Source organism: Hippopotamus amphibius, chromosome 11, assembly GCF_030028045.1.
Source record: "Hippopotamus amphibius kiboko isolate mHipAmp2 chromosome 11, mHipAmp2.hap2, whole genome shotgun sequence".
Lineage (NCBI taxonomy): Eukaryota > Metazoa > Chordata > Mammalia > Artiodactyla > Hippopotamidae > Hippopotamus > Hippopotamus amphibius.
The window spans coordinates 36,764,145-36,787,555 of NC_080196.1; the positions used below are offsets into that span (position 1 = coordinate 36,764,145).

Genomic DNA, 23,411 nt, shown 5'->3' on the forward strand with positions numbered 1-23,411 from the left:
TCGCTTCTGATCCCCACGCACCTCTCTCAGTTTTGCCCACAAATAATCCCGTGGCCCCTCCTGCCTGCTTTCATCTGCTTCTTTGTTCCTGACACCAGCCTTCTACTCCTAATCACCACCTCTCCGTGGTCCCCTCCACCACCTACACCATTCCGAGATGCTTAGAGGGACCTGGGTTGCTCCTTCTAGCATTTGTTCAAATCCCTGCTCAAAAGAGAGACCCCCCGCCAGCCCCCTGAGGTATGCACTAATTGCCTGTTATCCACCCGTAACCCCTCACTTCCCTCCCAACTGGAGTAATATATTAGTGACAGTTCTCGGAACACAATTTTAATTAAGATTCAATAGTCACTTCTCTGTCAGTAATCTTCCATGCTGATTACTTAAAATATATTTACCCAGCTCTGTTATGTCCCAGATTTGAATTCATTAGACATTTGCAAATCCTCAACAAACTTTTTTTTTAAAAAAGTGGTTTGTTTAGCATCATTTACAAGGACAAACCTGTTTGAAACTGTGGGCCCAATGCAGGGTGTGCATCCCAAAGCGTCCGGGTCTTTCCTGCATGCTGCCGCCAACGTCGCTCTCTGCCAGAGGGCAGGCGACAGAGGCAAGGATGGAAAGGCCCAAGGATGCCGTAGGACAGGGCAGTCCGTCCATATTTCATGGATGCCACCCATGCTGGTCAGCCTTCCAGGTCACGGGACGGGGTCGGAGAGGGCGGAGAGAGGATCTGGAGGGACAGCAGAAGATACCCTGCACAGGCCACCAACAGCCTCACCCCGGCCTCAGATGCACCTGACAGTGATTATTAGCATTTCCTGTGTGTGCTGTGACGGGAAGATGCTGGGAAGACGTTGAGCCATAGAAACTGCATGGTTTTCTGACAAGTTCTCATGAGGAGAATGCCTTTCTCAAGGGGCCAGAGGCTTTCAGAACCCTACCTCCCCGTAAACATACACACACACACATGCACACATGCACACATGCACACAGCCACCTCCAGCTTAGCTAGCAAGTGATATCCTTGGGTGTGGCTGTCCCTGTGTCCCCAGTGGGTATAGGGAATACCGCTCACCTCTCCTTGAGCAGAGGCAGTGGCCAGAGGCGTATGACCACCGTGACTCACCGACCACAATGAGTCATGCTTGAAAGCACAGGGATGGCTGGCAGAAGATACTTCTGAAGCTTTTGCGTGACCAGGCCACTCCAGGAAGATGGTTTTCTCAGCTGATTAGCCAGGTGAACCCCTGGACAGAGTTGACACAGGACTCAGAACATCAGTGACAATGCCAGAGACTCACTTGGCTCAGCACCATATTTTATTCATTCATTCATTCGATATTGATTGGGTACTTCGCTGCAAGCCGGAGGTGGTACTGGGATACAGTGATGGGTGGACAAGTTAAATTCCCTGCCTTGTAGAGTTTCCAATCTAGGAAGGCAGAGGTGTAAGTGATTAAGGAATTATATGTGTGGTGAGCAATACGTAGGACAAGTATAGGGTGCTAAGGGACAAGTAGCAGGAGGGTCTGTTTTGGTCCAGGTTTTGGAAAGGCTTCCTGGAGCAGGTGGTATTTAAGCTGAGCCTGGAGGTGGGCTAGGAGCTTGGTCAGGCAGGAGTGGAGGCAGAAGCCAGGAAGAGACCAGAGCGTGGAGGAAGTCCCGGAGGAAGATCAAGCCTGGCATTTTATAAGTGAAAGAGGTTGAGTGTAGTTGGAGTAAGAACAAAGGAAGAAAGAGTCACGAGAAATACAGTGGAGAAACGGGCAGAACCAGCTCTTGCAAAGACTTGTTCTTGTGCTAAAACCTAAGAAGAGGGTCAGTGCAGATGGAAAAGATTCCTGTTTGCTTTATCAGGACCCAGCTAAGTATGGACCTAGAAGGCCGTGTATCTGGGCATGGAGAAGGTGGCACAAAAGCTTCCACATGCAGACACCACTGGAATGGATGTGCCTGGTGGGACCTGGGTCAGGGCGGGCTGATACCCCTCAGGGAGGAGGCCAATGAGAGCAGGGACTAGAAGGGCGGGCTTTTGCTCATAGGAGCTCAGAGCAGAGCTGCATGGAAAGAAGCACATTGACAAAGGCTTTTAATGAGGGTGACCATATTGAAGAAGATGTAAAGAAAAGAAAATCCTCTGGAACTGAGGTAAGCAAACTTTTTCTTTAAAGGGCAAGACAGCAAATATTTTAGGCTTTGCTGGCCACATTCTGTCTGCTGCGACTACTTTCTTCCACCATTGTAGCGTGAAAAAAGCCACAGACAATATGCAAACATGAGCATGGCTGTGTTCTAATAAAACTTTATTTACAAATACAGGTGGCAGGCTGGATTTGGCCCTTGGGCTATAGTCAGCTAACACCTGCTTTAACGGTGCTGTCCAATGTGGAAGCTCACAGCCACATAAGGCTATGAAATGTGCTCTAAGTGTTAAATACACTTAGATTTGAAGACTTAGTACAAATAAAAGAATGTTAAACATGTCATTCATATGTGTTTGTATTGATTACACATTGAAATAATATTTTAGATATAGTGGGTTAAATAAAATACATGATCAAAATTTATTTCACTTGTTTCTTTTCATTTTTTTAATATGGCCATGTAATTTAAATGGAATTTAAAATTACATTTATGGCTTATATTTCTATTGGACAGTGCTGTTCAGGAATAGCACTCATTACATATGAAATGTAGAGTAAATCTCCCACCTGAAGGGTTTCAGGCGGGTGATTTACCCTTAAAGAGACACAATGATGGAATTCAGATCTTCACAATGAAATCATATCTGATTGGAATAGGTTTTTAAATTTACTATATATCTTTTTTTTTTTATCAGCTAGGTTTTTTGTCTGCATCTGTGCTTCTTAAACTGGGAGCAATGGAGCTCTACTTCCTCAAGGTATTAATAGTTGTTATGCAAAAAAAAAGGAGTATATTTAGCTTAAAAAAAAAAGGAGCAATGCAGAATTAAACATTAATCCAAATTTCTTTACTGCCACAGAATTTCTCAACCCTTCTGAAGTTGCTAGTGCTTAGAGAGCTTTTGCAAGAGTGAGCAAGAAGGGGCTGCACTTCCCAATTCATTGGCATTAGGAGCCTTCCTTGCAGAATCCTAATTAGCACTCCTAGGAGGCAAATTGAGAGGTGTTGGTCTGCATGGTGCTACACAACCAGTGTGCAATGATTTTCCAAAAGTCCAACTCAATTAATGTTTTTAGTACTACATAAATAGAGCCAAATGGAATTGTGAGGAAACTGTAAGATTTGGAGTTTCAAAGACTTGAGCCAAAGCCCCGCTCCTTCCTTCCCTGGATAGTCATTCTTGCAAAAGCACCTACTATGTGACAGGCAGTGCTTTAGACCTTTTATTCAGTAGTGAATAAATACAAGCCCCAACCGTTTGGGGCTTCGTTGCCAGTGCAGAAGACAAACAGTAACAAGACACGTAGGTGAAATATATAGTAAGTTAGATAGTGATCAGTCCCAAGGAGAAAACTCAGAGCAAGGAGGAGGGATGTGCACAGAGGGTGGGGCCTTGTGAGAAGGTGGCTTTTGTGTAAGGACCTGAAGGAAGCTCTTAGGCCATGGACAAGTCCTCATCTATATACACAGATTAGCCCTTCCCTGCAAAGGGTGTTCCTGAAGCCCAGATGAGTTGATGTATATGAAGATCTGGGCAGGGGACCCAGCACATACTAAATGCTCAGAAGAACGTGCCTTGGCTTCCGATCCCACTCCCTTCTTTACTTCCCTGAACTCCCGGAGATTCACCCACTATGTGGATTCTCCGCGGTGAAGAACTTACGCAGACCCAGTTCCCCACTAACCCTGGCGTCTCCCAGGGATAGCTCTCTCCTTGTCCACATTCTAGTTCTTAAGGAATGTCAGTCCAATTTGATTTCGCACTGAGCCTAATCCAGTTAAGAAGGCAGAATCACTTCAAAATACATCCATAATGCACTTTTCAAATCCAGTGATTAACAGACGAACCTCTAGTATGGAATTATCCACCCAACAAATATTTATTGAGCACCTACTATGTTGCAGGCACGGTGCTAGAGGCGTGGGTTATAGGGATTAACAAAACAGACAAAAGTACTTGCCCTCATGGAACTGACGTTCTCGTGGGGGAGATAGAAAATATTCCATAAACATAATTAATAAGTAAATTAAATAGTCCGTTCCAAGGTGATAAGAGCTAAGGAGAAAGGAAAAAGTAGGACTGTATCGGAGGGATTGCTTGAAGAGATTACACCTGCATGAGCAGATGCCACTCCACTGCTCCCTAAAGCAGGGCGTGGGTAAGGGGGAGGCAGCTCTGGGCAAGGGCGTTAGGAAGTTGCCTCCTGACCCTGACCTTGTGTCCCTCCCTTCCAGGCGCCGCGGCCTGAGTGACCAGACCATGGAGACCCTGCTTGGTGGCCTGTTGGCGTTTGGCATGGCGTTTGCTGTGGTCGACGCCTGCCCCAAGTACTGTGTCTGCCAGAACCTGTCTGAGTCACTGGGGACCCTGTGCCCCTCCAAGGGGCTGCTCTTCGTGCCCCCCGACATTGACCGGCGGACCGTGGAGCTGCGTCTGGGTGGCAACTTCATCATCCACATCGGCCGCCAGGACTTCGCCAACATGACGGGGCTGGTGGACCTGACCCTGTCCAGGAACACCATCAGCCACATCCAGCCCTTCTCCTTTCTGGACCTCGAGAGCCTTCGCTCTCTGCACCTCGACAGCAACCGGCTGCCCAGCCTCGGGGAGGACACCCTGCGGGGCCTGGTCAACCTGCAGCACCTCATCGTGAACAACAACCAGCTGGGTGGCATCGCCGACGAGGCCTTCGAGGACTTCCTGCTGACACTAGAGGACCTGGACCTCTCCTACAACAATCTCCATGGCCTGCCCTGGGGCTCCGTACGGCGCATGGTCAACCTGCACCAGCTGAGCCTGGACCACAACCTGCTGGACCACATTGCCGAGGGCACCTTCGCTGACCTGCAGAAACTGGCCCGGCTGGACCTCACCTCCAACCGGCTGCAAAAGCTGCCCCCAGACCCCATCTTTGCCCGCTCCCAGGCCTCTGCTCTGACGGCCACACCCTTCGCTCCACCCCTGTCCTTTAGTTTTGGGGGAAACCCGCTGCATTGTAACTGCGAGCTTCTCTGGCTGCGGAGGCTCGAGCGGGACGATGACCTGGAGACTTGTGGCTCCCCGGGGGGCCTCAAGGGCCGATACTTCTGGCATGTGCGTGAGGAGGAGTTTGTGTGCGAACCACCTCTCATCACCCAGCACACGCACAAGCTGCTGGTCCTGGAGGGCCAGGCAGCCACACTCAAGTGCAAGGCCATTGGGGACCCCAGCCCCCTCATCCACTGGGTGGCCCCCGATGACCGGCTGGTGGGGAACTCCTCCAGGACTGCTGTGTATGACAACGGCACCCTGGACATCCTCATCACCACGTCTCAGGACAGCGGTGCCTTCACCTGCATCGCCGCCAATGCCGCCGGGGAGGCCACGGCCACAGTGGAGGTCTCCATCGTCCAGCTGCCACACCTCAGCAACAGCACCAGCCGCACAGCGCCCCCCAAGTCCCGCCTCTCCGACATCACTGGCTCCAGCAAGACCAGCCGGGGAGGTGGAGGCAGTGGGGGTGGAGAGCCTCCCAAAAGCCCCCCAGAACGGGCTGTGCTGGTGTCTGATGTGACCACCACCTCGGCCCTGGTCAAGTGGTCAGTCAGCAAGTCCGCTCCCCGGGTGAAGATGTACCAGCTGCAGTACAACTGCTCTGACGATGAGGTACTGATTTACAGGTGAGCTGGGGCTGTGGTAATGCAGGGAGGTGTCTTGCTGGGCCAGGAGGAAATGATGGGAAGGGTTTAGAGCTGTTCCCACCTGTGCCCTACCTCCCCAGAGGTGTCTGTGGGATTCTGGGAACAAACTGTGACCTTTGTGCCAGTGAGAGGAAATAGAATGAACATTACCTACAAGTTTAAGAAGAGGGGACCCCACATGGGCAGCCCAAAGAGATGTGTATGTGGGAGGACTGTGCCTCCCAGAGGTGTGGCTGTGGTGGGTGGTCTTGTGGCTATGAGCCTCTGAACTTTCTTTTTGAGCCTCAGATGGAGGACACACAATAACAATGAGCAGATCTCTTGGCCAAAGGATCTGACTCCTCCAAGGAGGGATGAATCCAGCCTTCACCTGGACTCTTTGGCAGTCACGGTTAAGGTCAAAAAGTGTAGAATTCAGATCATCACTCTGCCACTTGCTAGTCATTTAATGCTCTTGCCCTGCCTCAATTTTCCTCATCTGTAAAATGGGGATAATCCACACCTGATTTAGTCAACAGGTAATTGAACTCAACTCAAACTGGCTGAAAAAAAAAAAGAAAAGAAAAAGGGAGAGGTAATGTGTTGGCTCACATATTTGAAAACTTGGGCACCTGCCTCTGGCTCAGGTAGATCAAAGGCCCCACAAACATCCTGCATTCTCAGTTTTGTAGCTTCCCTAAGTATCGTTTTCTTCTGGTTTGGCGTCACACTCAGACATCTCTTCCCTTTGAGCAGCCCTAGAAGGAGAAGAGTGTCCCTGTCCCAGTTGGTCCCGCAGAAGCCCTGTATTAGCTCTGATTAACCAGAGCAGGTCATGTGAGCCTACTGGATATTAGAGGTGGGGTCATCCTGCCCACCTGTCCTGACCTCCCTGGGTGTCAGTCTCCTCATCTGGAAATGGAGACAGTGATGTTGACCTTGTCAATCTGCTGTGAAGATCAAAGGGCCATCTCTTAGGCTGGTAGAAGGGAAGTTAAGACTGAAAACTGCAACAGAATTGCTTAAGCTATTCAGAGGGAGGGCTCCAATAGACGATGGATCCGAGCCAGAGGGTCGGGGGCTGATCACAGGTGTGTTCCATTCTTGGCCAGCTTCAGCTTGTGTTAAATATGATGGACATGGCTTAAAGTCTTACGGCTCAAGGAATGTATGGTTTCTGCATGCATTTAAAATATTATCCTGAGAGGGGGTCTCATAGACTTCGCCAGACAGCTGAAGGGTCCACGGTACAAGAGAGGTCAGGAACCGGGATCCGTCAATGAAGTTTCTTCCAGCTCTGACTTTCTCAGTTGATGAATTGGTCTCTGTATGAGAAGATGTGGGGAAAGGAAGGCATTTATTCACCAGAGTCCATGAGACAGAGGGTGGGTGCACCATGGAAGCTTCTGGAGCCAAGGAACTTCCCTTACCTGGTGTCATATGTGTGGCTTGTCTGGAGAATGGCTTCATTCTCAGTATGTAGAGAAAGCGGCATTAGAACATAACTGAAGTATATGCATATCATATATATGTGTGTATATATATATATGAAATTAAACAATATATGTATGCAGTCATATATATATGAAATTAAACAATCTACGTATATATTTTTTCTACTTATAAAAGTAATAGTCTTTGTAGAAAATTTGGAACATAGACAAAATGAGAGAGAGAGAAAAATCACCTCTAATCCCATCACTCAAAGTTAACCAGAAGCATTTGGCCTCTAAGTTTTATTTCAGTTCAAAACAATACTTATAATCAATTTAGTGTGTCCTTTTGTTTCTTAATTCTTTCCACTCAACATTGTAGCTTGCTTAGATCCTATGGTATTAAAATATTTTTCATTTGGCTATACCATCATTTATTTAATCAATCTTTTATTGTTGGACATTTAGGTTGCTTCCATTTTTCAATGTTAAAAGTAACGCAGCAATGGATATATCTTTGTACATAAATATATTTTTGCAACTTCAGTGATTTCCTAGCATATTTTCCTAGGGGTTGAATCACTGGTTTCACGGGTAAATTATAATCTTTATACATTGCATGTAAACATTTATTTATCCTCTCACCAGTGGAATGTGACAGTACCCATTTTGACCACACCCTTGCCAATTATAGAATATATAATTACTTTCACTTTTGCCAATCTCATAGGTGAAAAGTGGAACTTGTTTTAATTTGCATTTCTTTGATACCTTGTGAGGTTGACCTTTTGAAAATAAGTACATTTCTTCACTTGTGAATTTATTATATGGTTTTGACTTTGATATAAAGTGTAAAGGCAAAAAGCTTCCAGCTCTGAGGCTTGCAAAGGCGCAGGATGAAGGGACATGCAGTTTGCGAGGGGGAGAAGCTAGCATCAAGGTGGCAGCCAGCCAAGGTTGCCAAGATGGCACCCTTGGACATACCAAGAAGTATAAAACACCAAGGGAATTAAAACTCTCCCAAGATTGCACGGCCAAAAATAGAGGCCGGACAGATGTGAACCCAGGCCTCTGGCTTCAGTGCCTAGACTAAGCCACTGTGGCCCTGCTGCCCTCACCCTAACAGTGAATCTGGCTGTTGGGAGAAATAAGAGACTCCAAGAAGGATACAGTAGATTTTTAGAAAGTGAATTGTCCCCACAAGAAAGAAGAGACACCAGAAGGCTGCACAGTGGCTCCGTGACGTGCTCAGCCTTCAACAGGGACACGTACAAAAGAGGGGCAGAAAGGCTTCTGTCCAAAGTTGAATATTAAAGAGGAGCACACACTGAATAGAGGAGCTAACAGTGGCTGAAAAGGGCTTTTAATCCATGTTCATAGCAGGAAGGACAAATGACAAAGATCCTCTGGTTGGGAAGGAGGCTGCAGGGAAACTAGACAAGAGCCGCCGGCAAAGCCGCATGGTTGCCAATTTACCTCCACCTTCCCCGGCAAGAACAGGGGCGGCAATAATGGTACAAATCCATGTTGAACTGGGCACCATTTTGAGGGCTTTATACAAGACTCACTGAGTCTTCTCAAAGTCCCAGGAGGTGAGAACTACCCTTATTCCACTTCCTGTATAAGAAACTCGCCCAAAGTGTTACATGGAGAGTAAGTAGCAGAGATAGAACTTGAATCCAAGCAACATGAGAAGAGCAAGGCCAACACCCAACAAGGAAACTGGGGCCGACAGGGACACCACACTGCTCTGCAGGAGTTCTGGTCCCCGGGCCTCAAGGGTCACGTCCCAGGACTAAAAGACATTAGCTGAGGTTCCCAAGCCTGTGGGAGTGGGCCTGAGACACCATGGACAGAAAGAGAAGTGCCCAAGATGGGAAAAGGGCAGATAGTCTGCTTTTGAAGACTAGACCCCTAAAGCACAGGATGCTAGGCTAGGCAGGATTGCTCAACAGATGGCTGTGAGCCCTTGGCAAAGAACGCTGATTGCCAGGACCCAACAAAGGTTCCCAAGGGGCAAATCCTGCCCAAGTATTGAGCAGTCTTCAGGGCACATTATGACCCAATAGTTCTTTTTTTTCCATTTTTTAAATTGAAGTATAGTTGATGTACAATATTACATAATTTACAGGTGTACAACATAGTGGTTCACAAGTTTGTTTGTTTTTTTTGTCTGTGTTGGGTCTTTGTTCCTGTGCGTGGGCTTTCTCTAGTTGCAGTAAGTAGGGGCTCCTCTTCGTTGCAGTGTGCAGGCTTCTCATTGCAGTGGCTTCTCTCATTGCAGCTCTAGGCATGTGGGTTTCAGTAGTTGCAGCACACGGGCTCAGTAGTTGTGGTGCACATGCTTAGTTGTTCCAGGATCTTCCCAGACCAGGGATTGAACCCGTGTCCCCTGCATTGGCAGGTAGGTTCTTAACCACTGTGCCACCAGGGAAGTCCCATAATTCACAGTTTTTAAAGGCTATATTCCATTTATAGTTCCTACAAAATACTGGCTATATTCCCTGTGTTGTACAATACATCATTGTAGCTTATTTATTTAAACATAGTAGTTTGTATTTCTTAATCCCCTACCCCAGTCTTGCCCCTCCCCCCACTGGTCACCACTAGTTTGCTCTGTATATCTGTGAGTCAGTTTCTTTTTTGTTATATTCATTAGTTTGTGACCCAGTAGTTTTTTCAGTCTGCCTTCTCGTCATTCACTAGGGCAGCCCTCCTTAATGACATCCCTCCTGACACAGGATTCTCCGTGACCCCAACCCCATGCCTCTCCACAGGGGAAGGAAGTGGACCCGAACCTCTGGGGGGATAGATGCTGTTGGGAAATGTCCTAGGAGTTTCCACAGGCCGTGACTCACTGCCATAAACAGTGCATCACAATCGTAAAGGACTCTTAACAAAGTCTCACCCTGTGTTCGGGACAAAATGGAGACTTGAGAACTATTTAACAAATTGATGTGAGCATGGAAGAAAGCTTCTGCCCTGTTCCTCCACAGCTGCCCCCCCCCCCCCGCCATTCGGTACTGCTCAGTATGTTTTCTTATTGACACGGATAATGACACAGAAAATAGGTACTCTTTTTGATTCAAAAGCTCAACTGCGTGAGTTCAAGGTGAGGCAAATCTGGCTTGACTGGAATTTTGTGTGGCACCAGCTCAGAGTTTTAGCTGATCTCAAGGACATCGTGGCCGCAAAGTGATGGGGCTGCCGAAAGACTCCTATAATTTTGGGTTGTGTTAACAGAAGTGAAGTTCTCAGATCATGGGAGGTTATGATTTTAATCACTGAATCATTCAAGCTGGTCAGAGTGGAGCTGTAACACATTTAATACAGGCTAACATAGTCTTAAGAGATTATCTTTACCAATTGCAATATATCCAGAGATCCATTAATGAGAATGGGATTCTAGAATCTTGTGAGATGAGCAGAGGTTACCTTGGAGATGACAGGATTTGGGAAAGCAGTCATATATCCCTTAATTTATTCAAAGACCGTATGAGTGGAAGAGAGGAATGCACACACACACAGACACACATACACACACACAGAGACACACACACAAACACGAAAACAGGCATCGGCCCATTACAATAAAAAAATTCCAACAGCAGCGTCTGTACATACCTCTCTCATTGCTCTCCATCTGGCTGCAAAATGATTTGGCTTGTGTATTTCTTCCTCTCTAGCTTGTGCTATTCATGGGTACTCATTTCTGTATCCTCAGCTCCTAGTAAGTCCCGGCCCACAACAGCTATTGAGTCAACTGCAGAGAATGGAAGAGAGCATCAGAGCTGCCCAACAGCAGAATAAACAAGGGTTGCCATAAGATAGTGAGCTGCCCGTACCAGAAGGGTTCAAGCAGAACCAGGCTGACTCCATGCCAGGTATGCTGAGTGTGCAGCCTGACTATAACATTTGACTTAAATGATCCTACCATGATAGTCTGTGACTCTGTTTAAGACATCATCCCATGATCAAAACAATATGGTTACCACGCTTGCTAAACCCACCTGCTTTTGCCAGTTGGGGCCGCATGGCATCTTGCCTCCCAGGGTTAGGGTGCCCTGTCTCATTGGGGTTTGAGCCCCGGGGACTGAGGTCACCGATAGAGACTTTGGCGGAGGCTCAATTGTCCAGCCAGATTGGACACATCCTTGACAGGTCACCATTGACTGACAGCATGGGCCTGCAGAAGCCCTAGGGGCTGTGAGCTGTGTCTGAAACATCAGGTTCTATTCTATATGCCAGGAAAGGAGAGCAGAGGCACGGCTTATTCCAAACCATGGATAACTCAGGATTTGAATTTGGCTATGAACTAGTATCTCGCTTTACTTTTTCTATCTCAGATAATTAGCTCCCTAGTTATCCAATGGATTTTGCTGACTTCCCAAGGCATTTGCCGTCCCTGAGTACACACAGCTGAGCCCTGCAGGTAGCCCTGCGTGATGCTGGCCGTGAACGGTCCACAGGTGGGGCCTGGCCTGTTTCCCCTGTGACTGGGGAGGACCACCTCCTCCATCTGTCAGCCCCAGGGCCTGCCCTTTCAGGAAGTGGCTGGCATTAATGGGGGCAGTGTCAGGGGGCGGGGAGGAGTCATCGAGGGGAAGAGGAAGGATGAAGAGAAGGGAGTCAGAAAGAAGGGGGCCTCCCCTCCCCCATGAGAGAGGAGCAGCCCATCCCAGCTCTGCCTCATCCCCGGTGTGACATGGTAAGTTAAGTGCCCTGCATGTCATTATCAGCCCAAGTGACATTCACAAACACTTGTCTCCAAGAGTCCTCAAGAACATCTGTCACCAGGCGTGATGTTGGAACAGTCCCCAGGAGGGCCAGGGGAACAGCCAGCGTACTTCTAAAGCATAGTGTGGAATTAGCCAGGATGCAGCCTTGTCTTCATGTGACTTATTCTGCTGTCATCATCTCCATGTAGAAAAAATAAAGGACTATGGGGTGAGAGACCCTGAAGGTGGCAGAAGATAGTAGCCATTCCATGCCCCACCCCAACTTTATCTGCAGCCTCCCCGTTTCCATGCCGTATTCTTCCATGCCATACTCCCCACCTTGGGGGAGACTGGACCACCCCACTGAGTTTTGCAAGGCTCGGGGTGGGCCATTTTTTTTTTTTTTTTTTTTTTACTGTTGCTCTGTCTCTCCTCTGGGGAAAGAATAAGAGGGCAGGTTCAGCCAGTTTCTACCCCATCAGGATCTTATGAATCAATACCTCAGTGGAGACCAGCTCCCTCCCTTCCATGAAAATGCAACCATCTCCACCATGGGGTTCAGGGAAATTTACTAATGAACCTGGGGTCTTGTGGGTATGGGGAGAAACTGCTAGGCACGGGTGCTCCTTAAAGGGAGGGTCATGCCATGTGCAAGAGCTGCCACCTATGCAGGAGAAAAGTTCTTTGACTTAGCTGCTTCTTTGACATCTCAGCTCTGCTGAAAGGGTGGATTGGACCCCCACAGGCAGAGATAAAAAGGTATAAAGGAGGAAACTGGGGTGGGTTGGGGTAGAAATATCTCCTGGTCAGAGCCAAAGTCAGCCTGCCTTGGGTTTTATATTTTTCTAAATTTCTTTTACATTGGTTGACTATTGAAATCTGACATCCACAAGGGGAGATGGACAGAACAAATATTATAGCTGGTGAAACTGTCTTTAATGAATTGAGCAGATTTCCCAAGGTTCCACAAAGCAAAGACTAGGAATGTGGTATCCTACATCCAATGCTGGGGCACAACTCACTAATGTCCCGAGGGGTTTTCCTTAAGGCTGGAGACTTGGGCTGAGGGGCACTAACTGTAACCTCCTTTTCTCAGAAGGATGGGATAACCCACTGGGAGTGTGCTGAGATTTTCTCTTCCAACTTTAGCTGCTTACCCCACATTTCTAAGGTCTAGCCATGGTGATGAGGATGAACAGAAAACTCAACCTCACAAGACTTAAGTTCATGAGCGTTTATGTCTCTTGTGTAAAAGAAGTCCAGTGGGAGAGAGTTGAGTCTGAGATTCTGGGCAGCATGGCCACCAAGGGCCCAGCTCGTACCTTTCTGCTCTGCCAACCTCAGCACACAGTTTCTGTCCTTAAGGTTCCCTCATGGTGCAAAATGGCTGCTGGCACTCTAACTATTACATCTCCTTTCTATACAACAGGAGAGATGAAAAACAGAAGGACAAGAGGGCAAAGGGGAGGAGGTTCTCTAAAGCTCCACCCAATAACTTCTACTTATATCTCTCTGGCCACACCTATCTGCAAGGGAGGCTGGGAAATGTAGTTTTCTAAAACTAGGCCCAATGCACTGCCAGTAATATAGAAAAGACAAGAAGGCAGCTAGCACTTCTGGAACCTGAGTTTGCACCCCAACTCTACCATATACTAGTCTTGAGACTATGGACAAAATACTGTATCACTCTCAGTCTCTGTTTTCTTGTCTGTAAAATGGGAACAGAGATTCCTTTCCGCATATAGATAGTGGCATGAACTGAATGAGATTACAGATTTGAAAGCACATCTTTCATAGTCAACTACAAAGTACTGGATACATGTCAGTACTTACTGTTATTAGGAACCTGTCCAATTTCCCTTCTTGGCCCCCTCTTCTTGTCTCTGTTCTCCAGGCTTCTTCTTGTGGCTCCTTCAAAACCTTACTCCAAGAAAACTGTAAACTGAGAAAATGATCTGATAGAGTTTTAAGAGATCAAGGCATAAGGTGTAACCCCTTTCAGAAATCTTCGTAGTTCAATTAAAAACTCTGAAAGACCCAAAGGAGTGAATCTCTAATGGTGGAATTTCAAAACCCACAGCAGGTTTGTGCATAGGAGAGACATTTTTCAGGGGTGGCTTCCAAGAGTGTCTCAAATCATATTACTACTTTCTCATCCTGCCTCACTTGCTCCTCACAAGAAGATGATGATACTCAGATTCCAAAATCTTCAGGGCATCTGTTCAGAGGTGACTAAATTCTCTACTTGTCGTTCCCTCTCTATTCTCAAAAAGGTCTGTCTGAAGACATCTCAGAAGAGAGAAAAATTGATAATTAGCGGGAGTAAAGGGAGTATAGTGGGCATCCAGTCTGCCTTTCTTTTGGAATGTGGCTTTTCCTTCTCTAGTAAGTGAGAACCAAAGAACCAGTCCCTTGTTAATTTTATATACATTTTGTTGGTTTGGGGATGGGGGTGGGGATATTACTTATTTCTCACCAGGAAATCACCAAAGAAGGTTTACAGAGGGAAGGGTTAGGCTTGAGGAGTGTCTGGGACTTAGGGATCATGCTGGTGGCCAAACACACTCATCTGACAACTAGAATTTCCCCAAATGTGTTCACAGCAGCCAGCTCCTTTCAGCCTCGTAACAGCTTCAGGAGAGCTGGGGGTGGCATTCTGAAACCTAGGCATTCTGACCCCAAGCCTGAGGTTTCCCACTACCCCAGGGTTCCCGAAGCCTGGCTGTGTGCTGGAAGCCACGGGGAGCTGTAGCCTCTCTCCAAGAGATCCTGCGTCAGCTTGGGGTGGGGCCCCCTGGTGACCCTGATGTGCGTTCAGCATCAGGTTGCTGTGCCTGGGGAAAAGGCAGTGCTGGGGGCAGAGCTGCTATAAATCCCACAGCTGGGGGTTTGGTCTCTGAACTTCTGGTGAGGGAAGAAGTCAGCAGACCTGGGTTCCCATCCCAGCTCTACCTTGCCCTAGTCATCTCACCTCCTTGAGACTTTGCTTCATCTATAACATTGAAATACAAACCCTTTCAAATGGGCTTATCTCCAAAGAGATAAAGTATGTGAAACATTTAGGAAACAAAAGCACCTTGTGCATTTTCGTTGCTGGAGTCATTTTTCTTACCCCTTGGCTGAGGCTGAGTGATTAACACCAGGAGGACAGAATCAGGGGCTCCAGACGTGGGCTTTTATCTCCCCTCCCTTTCCTTCTCTGAGCCTCAGGCTTCTCATCTGCAGAATGGGGATGATAATAACTGCCCTGATAGTAACTCACAGGGCTGTTGTGAAATGGGAAAAGATGTAAGGGGTGACGAAGAGCATCTTCAGATAGTATGAAGTGCTTCTCGTAGCAGAGATCTGACTACAGTGGTTTGGCCAAATTGGTGGTTTGTTTCAGTCATGTAATGGAATTCCAGAGGGAGGTAGCTCAGGGCTGGTATGGAAGTTCCATGGACCTCGGGGACTGACTCCTTCTCAGGGCTGCACAGTCTTTAACGTGTGGCTCAGTGCTCCCGTGGTCGCTGACCCTTCCCCCTGGGACTTCCTGTGGTGTGCCCAGCCCACAGGGAGGGCAGCTGAAGAGAAGGAGCGCTGATGTCCCCAGGAGCAGCCCCAGCCTATACCAGAGGGAGTTGGAAGATGAACACTCCAGCTGCCTCCCCCAGGGGAGAGAAGGACAGCTGAGGCATGTTCCATGCTGTCTCCCAGAAGGGCCCGGCAGGACTGAGCCCAGATTGCTCACAATGGTAACTTGATTAGCAAAACACTCCGTATGGACCTTCTTCCCCATTTCAGAGAGTCCTGGGCCCACCTCCCAAATAAACTAGTGGCACTCAAATCTTTGTCTTAGAGGCTGCTCCTGGGAAAGTCAAACACAGACAGGTACCAACCTTCCAGATGAGTCAGCCCCTTTCAAAAGTCCCACAGAAGTCTCCCACCCAATGATTCCTGCTTATATCTCATTGTATTTCCTCAGTCCTCATCAGAGGCTGAGAACGTTGGTCGTTTGTTCAGGCACGTTGCTTTCTCAAATAAAATCCAGGCTCTGCTGGGGAGTTAGGAGAGGAGGATGGATGTTGGGCAGACGTGCAGCCTGCACAGAGCTATACGAACAAAAGCATCAGTGTCGTTCACGTCTCTCAGCACCTGCCCACACAGTCCCAGGAGTCGGCAGCCAGCGTGTAGTGCAGCTGAGGCCGGCCTGGGAAGGAAGATGATCTGGGCTGCTTTTCTGCCTCTCTGTGAGTGCTCTTTTCTCATTGCTAGAGACACTGAGACAGAGCGAGACGCCGAGAGGGATGTCTGAGTTCTTGGCAATTAGGCCTGTGGTCTGGCATGTGAGTGGGCCCCCCGTGGGTGACAGAAGGGTTCCAGACGTGAAGTCAAATGAATGCCCGTCATCTTCAGAGCCTCAGAGGTGGCGGGTGTGGTGAGCCAGCAGAATCTCACAAAACCACAGAGTGTGATGTGCCAGCCCAGGGTGAGAGCAGGGCCACGGAGACGTGCGACACAGATGAACGTGCTCACTCACTATTTACAAAGGAGAGCTATTTCTAGCTGGGGTGGGCTCCAAAGATGGACTCCCATTTGTGCTGTGGTGTGGGGCTGATGCTGTGGGTGGGAATACTGGTCCAGATGTGGGAAGTAACTTCTGTTGCATCATCAAGAAGGTACCTGTTCAGAAATTAAACATCACACGGAACTATTAAACACTTAACCTTCTAACCAGGTAATTAGTTAGTGATAATACTAAGTTAAGGGGCTTTTCAGTTCAGTAATTAGCCACCTAAAAGGTGGAAATGTAAGTGAGTTGTTTGGTGAACTTGATCCACTTGAGCTTTTTCATGAGCTAATGGAAGCATGTTCACATGCCTGGGTTGGGAGGGGTGTATTCTGTGCCTGGGTGGGCAGAGCTTCTGGGAGCAGGGGTAGTGAGGTATAAGCCGTGTCCTGGGAATTAGGTGGGATTCAGAGGGAAGAGGGGAGGGATTAGCTGTTTTAGGTGGAAGAAATAAAGAAAGAGGCCAGGAATGATCAGGCCTGGTCAAGGCCCTTGAGAGCCTCAGTGTATTAGTCAGTGCTGCCACAATAATGCTGTGTGACAAATGAGTTCAAAATCTAGGTGGCTTACAACCTATTGTATCTTCTTACTTGTGGGTCTGCAGGTTGGTTGGCGTTCACCTGGTCTCAGCTGGGCTGGGCTGGACTGGGATCCAGGCTCCAGGTCTCATTTAAATCTTCTCTGTGTATCTCATTCTGGAGCCCAGGGAGGGTGTAGTGGCCATCCAGAGTATGTTCTTCTCATGGCAATAGCAGAAATGCAAGAAGGCGGGTGAAGATGCAAATGTCAAGCCTCTGCTGGCATGACATCGTCTAAATCCCATGGGCCAAAGCAAGTCACAAGGCCAAGCCCAAAGTCAAGGGGCAGGGCATGCACATCAGTCACTGTCAGGGAAGGCTGTGGAAGTTTCATTTTATTACAGAGAAGTGAAGAAACAGGTCCAACAGCTCAATCTACCACACCTGGCTTACCTAGTGGAAAGACTATCTCTAGGGCAGTGGTTCTCAAACTTAAGCATACATCAGAATCACGTGGCAGGCTTGTTAGCACACTGATACGCAGCCCTACCCCCCTGAGTTTCTGAGTGGGTCGGTTTGGAGTGGGGTCTGAGAATCTGCAGTTCTAATACATTCTCCCAGTGATGCTGATGCTGTCCATCTGGGGGCCACTCTTCGAGACCCTCAGGTCTAGAGAAATAATAGGATGTTTTTTCAGAGAGGATAGAAGAGAGCAGACTGTGGGTGCCCTTGAGTGTCATACACAATAGCTGTATTAACTGAGCCCTTACTACATTCCCAGTGTTGTTAAGAAGTGCTGTGTATTTCATTCTCCTATTTGGTACATTAACCCTGTGAGGCGTGATATTGTCATTTGACAGATGAAGACCCTGACCCATAGGGAGGTGATGTGACTTACAAGGTCCTTCTGCTTGGAGGTGGTGGAGCTGGGGTTCGTAACCAGTGCTCTGTTTTGACTTCAAGCTTTCTCCTGTTGGCTGTGGGGAGCCAGGATCAAGTTCCAAGGGGAGAAATGACCCGTGGTGAAGAAACTCTGGATTTGGAACTGAATGGTCTAGGCACAAGCTGCACTTTGACTTTTGGCATCTAGATTTTTATGTATTCAATCAATAAATACTTGTTGGGTGTCTGCTTTGGGGTAGAATCTACTCAAGACCACAGGGTTAGAACAAGATGGGCAAAGTCCTGGTTTGCAAGCAGCTTACATTCTTATGGAGAGGGATGAAAAATTTTAAATGTGCACTAGGAAGAAAAATAAGTGGTGTAAGGGGACAGAGCCTGGGGAACTTCTGTTTTAGATGGGTGGTCAGAGATGGCCTCTCTGAAGAGTGACCTTGAAACAGAGACCTAGTGGAGTGAGAGAAAGGGCCGTGCAGAGGAAACAGCAAGTACAAAGGCCCTGGGGTAGGGTGCCCTTTCCTGTTGGAGACGCAGCAGACTCCAGCCCATCCAGAGGAAGGGTGGCAGTGAGTGAGGTTAGAGAACTGGATGGGGCTGCATCATTTAGGGCCTCATAGGCCATAACAAGGCCTTGGCCTTTATCTGGAATGGGATGGGAGCCACCGGGTGGTTGAAAACAGGAGCGTAGCATGATGTGATTAAGAAAGAAGATTCGGGCTGCTGGGTGGAAAAGAGACTATAGGGGGCAGGGGTGGAACCAGGTAGATCAGGTACAGGATGGTTGCAGGGGTCTTAGCTATGTCTTGAGAACCTCCTGCTCCTTAAGGTCTACATCCATAAAATGGGGGAAGGACCCCTTCCACTGAAATTTCCCCCTTGGTCTTTTTCTGACGGTGGAGGGAGGTCAGGGTATGGGCACGTGCGTGAGCAGGAAATACTCAGGTAGGGAACAATGCAGCATTTTGTGATGATTTTTTCTGGCAGACTCTTTGGGGCTACGTCGGCCTGGTCCAGGAACCTCCCTGAGGCCCAGCCCACGGCGACAGAAGAGAGACGTTTCCCATCTTCCCCTGCAGAGCTCACCCATCACTGTCCCAGCTCCTCAGTCAGCGCCCCCACCCTCTCCCCTCAAGTCCTCTCGCTCTGAGAGGGAGTAATTATTTATGTTCTTGCTTAATTAGCTCATTAGACATGTGCTGCAGTATTTCTGAGAATAAATCTCCCTCTCTAGTGGCTCTTAAGAGCATTTTTGCTGATGACCGGCCCCAACGCTTGGGGCGGCGTGTGTGGGTGTGAGGGTAGCCGGTGGTCAGGGGCTCGGTGACCTGTGTTCTGTCTCCTGGGGGGTGTGTGTGGATAGGTGGGGAGGCTGCTGAGGTCCTGGGCGCCGAGACAGGATCTTGGAAGCTGAGATGGTGGCGGCAGCAGGCACTGAACACCAGCAAGATATTTTTACCACCTGTCAGAATGCCACCGTGTGGGAGCCATTGCTAAGGGCTGCTTCCCAAGGCTGCTTTTCCCATAAGCTTTGATGATCGATCAAAAGAAGGTCTGAGTGGAACAGAGAGGCTTTGAAAATTCCCAGATTGGCTAGGCTGCTGCTCAGCAGTCCTTTCCCTCGGGCAGCGGGGCTGGAAAGAAGCTTCTGTCCTGCAGCAAAGTGAGTGGGTGGAGGCTACCTTCCTGAGGTCGGGGGAAAATGCCCAGAGCCAGACCCAAATTCCACTCTCCCTGCTCCTGCCTAAAGCAGGCCTAGGAATAGAATCCCATCCAAAAATACTGCCTTCACAGAAGATCAGAAGGTCTGAAATTCTACCGTTAGGGATGTGTTTCTTTGCATCTGTCATGGGAGATACTCAAGTGGTTTCCTCTGGGACTGGCCAGCAGAGGATGCAGATATGATGGAGGGCACAGTGAAGGTTCTAGCAGGACGAGGGAGGGAGGGGTCAGGAAAGGGTCATCAGGCAATCTCGAAGCCCAGTTCCCTCATGTGGACCTATTGCCAAGGGCTTGGGAGAGCTCAGGGAGAGGGAAGGCGAGCCAAGGGCTTGGGACCAATTCAGCTTTTCATTTGTTAAAACTCTCTTGTGTCTCTATTCTTCTGTCTTTAAAATGGGCCTAGTTCTTGCTACTCTCATAGGTTGAAAAAAGTTCAGAGTGAAAAAGGGGCAGTTCAAAGTCATCCAGGCCAGCCCTCTCCTTTCTTCATGAATCCTTATGATGGCCACCACCCTTCCTACCGATACCCCCCCACCCTGCTCCTACCACCTCCTTGGGATGCTAACTGGACCCATGTAGGGGATAACTTCCAGACACAAGAACCTGCCCTCCTTTTTATTCAAGAGCCCAGACCACCTCTGGGTGCTTTTAAGCTAAATCTCCCTCTACCTCCTAGCCTTAGATTCTGTCTTCATCCTCATCAGGAATAAAACTCATCCTTCTTCCATAATATGTCTGTTTCATTTTTGCAGGCAGTTCTCATGGTTCACCTAGTGCTATTTTTTCAGATTCGAGATCCTCCCTCACTGTTGTCTTCCATTTTGCCTTTTACTTTTAGTCATTCAAGGGATATTTCTTTTCTGCTTATGATTCCAGGTCTAGGCCCCTCATGGGGAAGACAGCCAAGAACAGGACTCCACCCTCCACCACCCCCCCACCTGCCTCCTGCAGCTAGTATTTCCCAGGGAGACAGGCATTAAAGGACTATGTACTTGTGTAGTCACTGATTCAGATACTACAGCTGTGATAAACTGTGTGAGCCTATGCGAGAGTAGGTCCTGGGGAAGTCAGGGAAGGCTTCCTGGAGGAGGTGACCCAGAAGGTCAAGTAGGAGCTCAGTCAGTGAAGAGACATGGAAGGCATTGCAGGTACAGGACTGCCATGTTTGTCCCTGGAGCAGAAAGGGAGCTGGGATGTGTCCTGTGGCACATGTCCTATTCCCTTGCCTCAGATGTGCACCAGCTGTACCATCCCTCTGCATGTGTGGGACCCAGAAGTAGGCAGTTTGCTGGATGGGCCTGACAGAGCAAAGTGGACCGGGGTGCCCCTCATCTGAAGGCAGACTCAGGCCCCTGGCCTCCTATGGTCCAAGTCCCACACTGTGGCCCTAACAAAGCCACTCCCCTCACATGTTCTGAGGCCAACATTCTCCCTCTTCCCTAGGCTCTTCCCAAGCTGAAGTGGCCCAGGGCTGCATGGCAACCTGGTGGGTATGTAAGGGTTATAACTGAGGTTACTGTTTGGATTTCACAATAGACATCCTGGGGTCCTCTAGTTCAAGCCTTCTTACTGACTTTCGATCTGCCATGAAACATTTAAAAAATTTACTTGTCTCATTTTGTATGTGTTTTCATGTTGCAAGTCCCTTTATGTGCTTGGTTGGAAGCCAGTGGATTATAAATCACAAAACCAATTGATGGGGATTAGGTCAAAAGTGCCAAGTGATTGCAGATGGTTTCCCCTCCAGTAATGGTGATGATAATAAGAGCCGACCTTTCTGAGAAATAACCACATGCCAGGTATTCTCCTAAGTGGTTTCCATGTATTAGGTCATTTAATTCTTGCAACATCACAATGAAGAAGGTGCTGTTATTACCCTGATGAGAAAACTGAGGCCCAAAGAGGTTAAGAAGCTTGCCCAAGGTGTCCCACCTGGGACTGGAACACGTAGTTAGCTTTTTGAGTACTTGCTGTGTGTGTCCCACGGCACTGAGCATGCGTGCAACCCCTGGGAGGCAGCTGTTACTATTATGCCCGCTTTACAGGGTAGGAATCTCTGGGATCAGAGAGGATAAGTATACTACCCAAGGTCTCCCAGCTCGGAAGGGGCAGGGCCAGAATTCAAACCCATGCTGGCTATGCTGCAGAGACTCCTGGCCCCTCCTTTTCCTCCCAGGGCATGAGTTAGGATGGGGAGGAGCAAGATAGGTGTCTTAGGGTATTAGGTGGTATGTTCAAAATAGAGGCCAGTGACCTCATTTCCTTTCTAGACTGTCTAGCCGCCCCTGCCCAGCCACCTAATCTATTAGCAAACCCAGACCGGCAGCCCCGTTGTCACTCAGAACCACCAGGAGGAAGCAGGGGAAGTATGAACCAGACCATCTATCCCACCCACCCACAAATAAGGAGGAAACGAGAGGAAAGAGGCGGTGCTGCAGGGAGAGGTCCCAGCTAGACAAGTGGAAGAATTTTCAGGCCGTGTTGCTGGTGTCTGAGAAGCAAAGGCAGGCTTCTTTGAAAACGGGAGGCCTTGGCTGCCCAAAGGGCCTGGAAGTTTCCATCTGATGCAGGCTTTTCATCCCCTCTCCATGCTGAGAAAACTCCTGGGCACTCTGATTTATGACTTGCCCTTTGAACCATGGTTCTCGGCCTTCCCATGGCTGCCTCCTCCCTGGACTGAAATGAAACCCGGGTCATGGGGTCAACCCTCGTGATGGCGGATGCTCAGGGGAGAGGGGGGAGGTTTATGGCTTGGTCTCTGCCCTCAATGAGCCACCCTCCCCCAGAGCCACCGTGGCTGCTGCTTCCTCAGCCAAGCAAGGCCCGGGCCCGGAGCCGAAGGGCAGGTGGGGTGCGGGGCTGGGAGGGGGCACCACGAATCTCTGACAGCCATGGGGCTCCCTGGCTTACAGACGGCCGGTGCAGGGAGCAACCGATAGATCACAGCTGGGCTGTTTGACCTTGAGTCTTAAGCAAAGTGAAGAATAAAAGGTCATATTTATTCCATCAGCGCCACGGGAGCTGTGAAATATCGGAGTGTGAATAAAGACGGTGGTAAATCACTCACCGCCGTTGGGGACTTGGCTGATCTGTCTTCTGGCCGCATCACCCACTGGGCAAGCTGGGGCTTGGTGTGCTCAGAGAAGGACAAAAAAGAAGAGGTGGGGACTCCAGAGGACCCCAAATGGTGCTCTGTCTGCAATAGAGCAGTGCCAAGAATCGCAGAAGTTCGTAGGTTCCTGGAATGTAAGATGTCCCTCATCTCAAATGTCACCTCTAAAGGAGGTTATCCCTGACTGGCCCACATAGAGCTGAGTCTGCCCTCCCTAGCTCTAACCCTTTCACCTTCTCTTCGCCTGCTATGCTTTTTCTTTTTCCCATAGCACACTCCACTTTCTAACATACTACGTAATTTACCAGTTGTGTTAATCATGTACTGTCTGCCCTCTCCCCACCCAGAATGTCAACTCCACGGGACAAGGACTTGTGTCTTGTGCTCACTGCTGTAATCTCTAGGGTAGCACTGGCACATAACAGGTGGTCCATAAAAATCGTTTGAATAGATGAGTCTGGAAAGACTTTAGCGACGGTCTAATCCCAACCCCTCACCAGGGAAGAGCAGAGACTCAGACTAGAGATGGGACTTGCCTCAAGTCATCCAGCCTATCAGGGGTTGCAGAGCTGGGAGAAGAATCTGGGTACCCGACTCCTGGGCTCAGGTACCACATAGGCCAAGCTGCTCTCACACCCATCATGGGATGCGCTT

At 48.7% G+C, this 23,411-nt stretch overlaps 1 protein-coding gene across 1 annotated transcript in view; it reads left to right on the top strand.

Moving 5' to 3' along the window:
• The first annotated feature begins 4,408 nt into the window (after positions 1-4,408).
• LRFN2 (leucine rich repeat and fibronectin type III domain containing 2) overlaps positions 4,409-23,411 on the top strand; it is a 38,618-nt gene continuing 19,615 nt past the window's right edge. Inside the window, exon 1 of the mRNA XM_057699956.1 lies at positions 4,409-5,808. Coding sequence (XP_057555939.1) covers positions 4,409-5,808 — 1,400 coding nt within the window. The remainder of the gene's footprint in view (positions 5,809-23,411) is intronic.